The following is an 8,478-nucleotide window of genomic DNA, read 5'->3' as shown; positions in this document are numbered from 1 at the left end:
AAAAAAACCCCGACAGGTGGATGTACAGTGCAAGTGGCTAAGTGCTCTTCTCTGACTCCGTGTGTATGTGAAAAACTCTCACAGGTCCAAGTAAGCCAAGCAGCACAGGACGCTAAATACCTGAGATGCTGTAACGCACTTTCAGGGCAGAAGAGAACCACTGAGGACATCCACGCTTGCCTATTTAGGATGGTTCATTTTAATACACAGTTCTTCTGCAGATGTCTTTGGAATTTAAATGCTGACTTTCGAACTTATTTTTAGCTCTTTAATCTACCTTTTCATTTTTATTTCCCTCCTCAGACAGAATATTTGTAAAATGTAGCCACATCCAAATATTTTACACGAGGGGGAAAAAAATGACAGTTATTAAAAAAAAAAAGGCAACGCAGTGATGAATGGCACAAGAACTCACAGATAAAGTGAGAAATTCATTAGGTAATGCTAAGAAGACACCAGATAAAAGCAACATGCTACATAAGCATCACCAGTTATTAGTCCTTTCTGGAGAGGAGTCCTCCTGAGAATTAAAGAAGAAAATATCTTAAGTGTGGAAAACATTACTGCCATCCTAAACTGATGGGAGAACAAAGCACACAAAGCAGTATGGGTTGTAGAATGAAATGTGAGAACACATCACGATGAGACATACCTATCACTGTTAAAAAACAATACTGTTCTTACAGGAAATTCATTCTTTGTCAAGGATTGGAGTCCTCTGGCACACATAAAACAGACCCAAACCTTAGGCTTACAGAATTGCCTAACTGCATACTTTGTTAGAATCTAAGTGTTACTTGGACACTAATTTGTCAGAGTTGCCTTCGGAAGGCACCTCTTAACTTACCATTTAAGTCAAGGAATATAACGGGAATGTGTGTTTCCATCCCAGGAACCGGCGTCCTAAAACATAACGAACAACAGCATCTCAAATAAAGCAGCCTTTCTCAGCGGCATGTGCTTCACGACTCAGCCTTCATACATTCAGAGCAATTACAGGTCAACCAATGATAATTCTGGGTACTGGGTTAGCTATAATTTCACATCAGAGATGCCACAAAGACTTAACCGCCACTGCTGCTTCTTTTCTCTCGTGCTTCCATGTATAATTATCATACGCTCTGATATCAGAACTTAGTCTTAGAAAACACATATACCTGTTCATCACTGAAGTTGAAGCTCCCTTGTTTAAACGTACTTTCTTATAAAGTTATATACCTAAGGGCCCCATGTGGCTTAATTTACTATTTTTAATTTCTATAAAGTGGCAGAGAACGTTTGCTGACAGTTCAATCTAGTACCAAAATCAAAAACACCCGGTGATGCAATTTTATTATGACTGAATAGTCTTTTAAGGGAATGACCCAAGTAATTAACATATTAACTATTTTTTTAAATGCTAAGTGCAATGGTACTAAATATTGATTTAGATTCTCAGAAATCTTAATTACTTGGGCCAAAAACAATATTACTTAATAAAACAGTTTTAGGCCACAGTTATTCCAACTCATGAAAATAATTTAACACCTCCTCTGATTAAAACAACTTTTTTCCCCACACGCTATGGTAAGTCATCCATTAATCAAAGCAGAGGTAACACTCATAGAGAAAGTGGGCAGTTCCGTGAGCACAGAGAGCTTCAGAAGACACAGGGCAGCACCCATACCATTCTGCCGGGGCCCCGGGGATCCCACTGCCAGCTGAGGGAACCATGACTGCGTTCCTCTCCTCAGTCAGAGTCAACCTCATCTCTAGTAGTTGAGCTTCACGGTCAGCATCATCCTCTGTTTTATCTAGAACATCAAGAATGAGGATCAGATACAGGGGTCCCACTTCTTGCCTGCTGTTTACGCTTTGTCCTACGTTATCCACAGGATGTTCCCATATTCCATGTATTGGTTGAGGAGGGTTCACTAGCAACTTAATACCTCCCTAATTCGTGATAAAAAGCTCATGATAAAAAACTAACTATAAGCTAGCGAGGCTGGTGTGCTCTCACAGAGAGGCCGTCTTCAGTTCATGGAAGGCCTACGGTGGAACAGCACAGGGATGATCTCTTCGAGAGTCAGAGGGCTCAAGTGCCTCTGGACCAGAAATCAAGAAATGTGAGCATCTTCCTTTAGTTATTTTTGAGGGACAATGTTTACTGCACATACTCTATTTCCTCTTTGTTGGGGGGGAAGGGAGACCTATGCAAAGACATCCTTACAAGTGGATAACTGTCCTTTTGAAAGGATGTGACACAAATAAGCACCATTCCTATGTTCTTGCCATTCCCACTACTGATGTGTTCGTCTACTTTTATTTCATGTAACTGCAAATGGGAATTAACAGCACACTGATTTGGGGTGGGGGGGGGAATATTAGAAGTTGCTTTTCATACCATGTTTACTGACAAGCTTTTGCAGTTGTTGATCTAAGTACTCCTGACGCTTTGTTAACACATTTAGCCATTTTCTACGTAGTCTCTCTAAATCCCGATCCTAGAAGCAAACAAGGGGATTATAGTAAATATAACGTCAAGACAATATATCTGAAACTGATACTCTATCTTACCTTACTCTAATATGCTTCAAAAATGTAAAGTATTATACCCTAACTCTTTTATTACCACTACTAGTTGAATCCAACCATTATTCAGAATAGAAACTTTCAGAAATTAAAGCATTACTGTACTAGAGTAACACCATTTCTGAAAGGGCACTCTGATAATCCAGAACCAGTTTTTCCCTTTTTTTATTTTATTTTTTTTTTGCGGCACGCGGGCCTCTCTCACTGCTGTGGCCTCTCCCGATGCAGAGCACAGGCTCCAGATGCACAGGCTCAGCGGCCATGGCCCACGGACCCAGCTGCTCCGCGGCACACGGGATCCTCCAGGACCGGGGCACGAACCCACGTCCCCCGCATCGGCAGGTGGACCCCCAACCACTGTGCCACCAGGGAAGCCCCAGAACCAGTTTTATTTCTATTGGCTCAAAGGGTAGAACTTCAAGCACTCATGCAGCTAATATCTTCTACAAGGTCTCTTTGCTGGATAAAAATCACAAATACTACTCGATAATCCTCAAATTTATATCCCTTAGAACCATCAGAAGAACTCTTCAGATTTCTTAACTACAGCCTTCAACATGTTTCACCAGTATCTACAAATCATGTAAATGCTTCTCTCCTTAGTTTCTGTTGGGTTTCTTTTTTTTGGCGGGGGAGGGGGGTGGCAGACGGGATGTTACCAACAGACTAACAACTCTACCAGTCAACACCTGACTGTGCTGCCATCTTACCTCATTTCCTTCTGTAATAAAGTTACGTGACTGGGTAGATCAGTGGAATGCTGAGCATATTGGGAGTATCTGGATTTCACTAAGGCACTTAACCAAATAGCTCATGACATTCTTGTGGACAAGAAGGAGAAATGTGCAATGGATCTACTTGGAAGAAATTATAGAAGACTGAAATATCACATCCAAAGAATAGTGATTAATGGAATAACGTCAGCTTAAAAGAATTCCCTACGGTTGTGCCACAGGACTCTGTATTTAACCCTCAATACTTTTATCAGCAACTTATAGGAAAGCAGACATTTTTATCCAATTAGAATGAAGCCAAACCAGGAGGGTGACTGCACTGGCTGACATAATCAGGATCCGAAGAGCTCTGACGGTGCTAAACGATGACTAACCAGACTCACAAAATAAAATTTATCAGACGTAAACAAAATCTTGCAGGAGATTAGGGAAAGGGGGGTGGGGGGAAAAACAAAACAAAACCTGTATGACTCCAGGAAGTAGGGAAAGGAGACCTGGCTTAAAGTATGGAAAATACCTAAGGGGCGTGGCTTGACTGAAGCCAAGTCTGCAACAGCTCTTCCAGGGAAAAAGGAGAGAACAAGTGCAAGGAAGAGAACCTGAAGAATGGATCTGCAGGGGCCTGGATGGGCAGCTCCAGGTTTAGAAAAGGATAACAGTCACAGATGATTGTTCCCTTCTGTTTTAACTTGAGACAAAGCAATATCTGAATCAAAACTAATTGTGTAGTTACTAAGTAACAGTACGGCAAGACTCAGGAATGTGTAATTTAGTACTTTAATCGAGCTTATTTGACTAGGATAACCCGTGCTTCATTACCTGGTAACTGTCCATGTCCTCCTCTTCCTCCTAAGAGAAAAAATATATTATGCAGAGCCAAAACAATCATTTATCCAAGAATCAGACTACGCTAAACAAGTTTGAATCTTTTCCCATACTTTATATTTTCTATTTTAACGAATACGCTTTTTCATCTCCCACCCACGCTCACCCTCACTCTGGGTTTTACAGTTTTCAGGTAGTTGGAGTGAAACCTTGAGCTTCTCATAGGAAAGTGAAGAACCTCATTTGACCTTTTCAGGGAGCTAGTACAATACTCTCCCCCTGCTGGGTTTATAGTCCCACTCCCCAGGGGAAATCAAACACCTGCTGGCAAATAGTCTTTATGAGCCAGCAGGGGGTTTCTGCAGAGGGGTGGGGGGGCGGAAATCAGGCACTGAGGAACTCCTGGAGGCTGAGAAGTTTTAACCCTCAGTTTGCCGTGTACCAGGGAAAACCAACAAGCTGGTGCAGTGGTTCCACGCAAATGCAATACAGTTAAAAAAAAAAAAAAAGAAAGAAAGAAAGAAAAGAAAAGAAAAGAAAAAAAGATATCCAAGAAAATAAAATACTGAAAGAATTGTTTGTGGAAGGCAGTTTTCTGACAGGTTCCAAAAGACTCTCTTGTCTGGCTGAGTCTGTCAACAGAGACTTACATGGATGGTTTCATGCGTCTTGGCCGATCTCGGCGCCCTGACTTTTACACATCCAATGCCAACAGACAATATACATTCTTCCATCAGCGGTAAAGTCCCAGACTCCTGCACAGACTTCACTTCCACTTGGACTCGCCGGGACTGCCCCTGTATCACAGACAATTTTAAGAGTTTCTCAAAATCGGTCTGATTCCCAAAAATTTGGTTTAGAGAGACCCCTACAGGCCGATGATGAGAAAAGCATTTATCTCTAGAGATGCTATCTCACCGTATCTTACATGTTTAGTAGTAAATTACAAATTCAAAAACTAATCAGGAACAAATATATGGCTTAGATATTTTTTCCAACAAACAAAAACTTTAAAGCAATCTAACAAAGGAAATGCAAAAGGCTAGACAATATAAAATGTTCCACTTACTAATAAGCAAATTAAAATAAGCATGAAACACCTTTATTTTCACTTACTAAGCTAGCAATTATCTTTTAAAAAGGCAATTTACAATATTGCCCAAAGTTTACAAAAAAGGCAATTACATACACTGTTGGTGGGAATATAAATCGGTAAAGCTTTCTGCAGGGCAATTTGCCTTAAAAAATAAGTATCCCTTGACCCAGCAATTCAACTTTCTAGGAACCTGTTTTAAGTAATCATATATGTACATAAAGAATCTTACAGCAATGTTAAGAATAACAAGAAATTAGAAGCAAATTAAATGTATATCATTGATATCTGCTTAAACTATAGTATATTAATGAAATATTTACATGGTCATTAAAATATTGCTATAGAAAAACATACATGATATATGTTAGAGTACAGTGACAGATGTTAACTAGACTTCTTTTACAAAAGATTACCAAAGCCAGTATATATAGTATGATCCACTTTAAAAAATAAGCAATCAGAATAATAAGAATGATTACACTATCCTGAATTCACTGCTCTCATCCCAAAATAAAATAATTTTAAGCCAAGTTGCAAAATGAAGAATTGATCAGAAAGAAACTGTTCCTTCTTTAAGCATGTTTTCACAGTAAACACTAGGTGACTTTGAATATTTACAATGAAGTAATTTTTAAAAGAAAATTCTCAGTATCCCCAATCACTGACTTCAAAGTTGGTTTATAAATTCTAGGAATGTAAAACAGAATTTGAAAAACAGAATCTCAACATGTAATTTCAAGTCAGTTACCCTTCCCCTCCTCCATTGGATTTTAATTCCCAAGAGCTTTGTATCATCAGGAAAATCAGCTTAGGCAATGATTGATCCTATCAAGCTAGATTTAAAGAGATGGGTTGCAGATGTCTTTAATATTTTCCGAGGACCATGCATCAGATATTTTGTGCAAAGAGTAACTCAGAAAACATTTTAATTGTCTGAAATAGTTTAGTCATTTCAATTAGCTACCTTTGGTTTTCACTTTGCCTGAGACAGGAAGTGACCTATTCTGAATGTGCGCCCAAACGTGAAGGGTGAAGTACCTATACTTTGGGGGAGAATACAGGATAAAGAGAGAGAAAAATGGAGGGAAAAGATCCAGGAACGGCTTAATGCTTCACAGAAAAGCTTTGAACAGCTTTACGAATACATAAACTATTAGTGAACTTCTTGTAACTGCCGATATTTGACTATTTTTTAACTACAAAACTAGCAAATGCATGCAGTTAATCTAATCAGTTCTCCTCTGCTACTTTCCTGTTGGAGAACAATAGGTTCCAATTTTGAATTCTAATAAGTCTACCATCCAAGGCTCTCCATGAACTAGCTGCCCCAAGCCTCTATAACCTCTTCTGTTACTGCTTCTAGCTCTTCCTACAAGTTACTGATACTTTCTACCCAAACTTACCTAATTCCACCCTCTATCTTTATTCCTGCCATTTATATATGAAGAACCCTTCCAACATGATTCTTTCACCACCCAGGTCAAGATGCACATCCTTCAAAAAAGCCTTTCCTGATATACCCAAGATATCTTTGAACACTTTTAGTAAAGGTTGCCAGAAGTGTGAAAAACACTTAAATATTCAATTTATACTAAACCACAGAAAATTATCTGGTCTTGCCTTCCGGGAGATGAAGAATTTCTAAGGCATCCAAAGAGGATATATATAGTTTTAACAGATGTTCAGGAAAAGATGTTCTTCACACCCTTATGAATCCTATTTTATGTATATATCTCACACTATATTTTAAACTAATTTCCTTTTGCTTTTAGTGCCTTGTCTATACATGAATGGATTTGCTAAAATTCATTTGCTAGGGTCAGAGAACAAGTGCTTATCATTTTCCTCCTCCTAAGACATTCAGAAACTTATTTAAGCAAACTTTTTCCTTTAACCTTTTCTCATATTTTGCTTTGAATGATTTCAACATTCATTTTCTTGAGCCATTCTAATATTTTACTACTGTTTTAAAGTATGGAAACTATCACAGGCAATAATATTCTACTAAATGTTGATTTCACGTAAAGAATAGCAAACAAGAGTATTTCTAAGTCTTACATGTAAATTCCATTAAGATACTCTCTCTCATCTTTAATTTGCAGCACAGATACTACAGATCACATCTGTCTGGGGTTAAGTGACAAGTCCCACACGTGTCTCTGCTGTATTGGTTTCTGGCAGGTATTCACATCTACCTAGCTGCATTTACTTAACGTGTCCTATTTACCTAACGTGTTAAGTAAGATAGAAAAGATATTTGGTCTTTGTCCTCAGTTCCTGGCACAGAGCTCCTAAAACTCTTGGAATTTCCTTAATGATAAAGGTGATAGGTGCGTCTTTTAACGATGTGACTCTTCATTTGGTCACTCTAGGCAGATCCCTAGGTGGTTCCAGGATTGGGGCTGGTCACCAGGAAGACCAAGCCTTGATCAGAAGGTTGGAACTTTCAGCCCTACGCCAAAACCTCAGGGAGAGAGACAAAAGGGGCTGGAGATGGGGTTAATCACCGAAGGCCAGCACTGTCATCCACCACGCCTACGTAAAAACCTACTAACGATGGGGTTAGAGCTTCCTGGCTGGTGAACACGTCAGGTGCTGGGAAGCTGGCGCAGCGAAGGGCACATGGCAGCTCCTCATCCTTCCTCCACACCTTACCCCATGCAGCTCTTCCGCTTGGCTGTTCCTGAGTTGTATCTTTTACAGTAAACTGGTAACAGTAAGCAAAGGGCTTTCCTGAGTTTTGTGAGTCATTCCAGTGAACTATGAAACCTGAGAGTTGCGGGAACCCTCAACTGTAGCCAAGTAGGACAGAAATGTGGGTGACCTGGGGCCCTGATACTTGCAGCTGGCGTCTGAAGTGAGGGCAGTCCTGTGTAAGTCTGGGCCCTTAAACCTGTGGAGTGTGATGCTCGCTCTGGGTAGTTAGGGTCCAAACTGAACTGAATTACAAGACACCCAGTTGGTGCCTGCAGAGAAGCAGAGAACTGGTGGGCATCAGAGGGAAAAACACTTCTCATCTCCCATGTATCAAGCACTGGGCTCCATATAGTATTTCTTTTTTTTTTTTTTTTTTTTTTTGCGGTACGCAGGCCTCTCACTGTTGTGGCCTCTCCCGTTGCAGAGCAGGGGCTCCGGACGCACAGGCTCAGATGCCATGGCTCACGGGCCCAGCCGCTCCACAGCATGTGGGATTCTCCCAGACCGGGGCACTAACCCGTGTCCCCTGCATCGGCAGGTGGACTCTCAACCACT

The 8,478-nt window shown here is 40.3% G+C and overlaps 1 protein-coding gene across 1 annotated transcript in view; it reads right to left on the bottom strand.

Moving 5' to 3' along the window:
• Positions 1 to 8,478, bottom strand: part of KIF13B (kinesin family member 13B) — a 198,236-nt gene that overhangs the window by 56,303 nt on the left and 133,455 nt on the right. Inside the window, exons 27-31 of the mRNA XM_024746932.1 lie at positions 4,781 to 4,927; positions 4,125 to 4,154; positions 2,384 to 2,483; positions 1,667 to 1,793; positions 848 to 903 (exon numbers count right to left, since the gene is read on the bottom strand). Coding sequence (XP_024602700.1) covers positions 848 to 903; positions 1,667 to 1,793; positions 2,384 to 2,483; positions 4,125 to 4,154; positions 4,781 to 4,927 — 460 coding nt within the window. The remainder of the gene's footprint in view (positions 1 to 847; positions 904 to 1,666; positions 1,794 to 2,383; positions 2,484 to 4,124; positions 4,155 to 4,780; positions 4,928 to 8,478) is intronic.

The sequence above is a fragment of the Neophocaena asiaeorientalis genome, unplaced genomic scaffold (assembly GCF_003031525.2).
Source record: "Neophocaena asiaeorientalis asiaeorientalis breed wild unplaced genomic scaffold, Neophocaena_asiaeorientalis_V1.1 scaffold633, whole genome shotgun sequence".
NCBI lineage: Eukaryota > Metazoa > Chordata > Mammalia > Artiodactyla > Phocoenidae > Neophocaena > Neophocaena asiaeorientalis.
The sequence above is the reverse complement of the archived record's forward strand: the minus strand, read 5'-3'. Positions and strand labels throughout refer to the sequence as shown.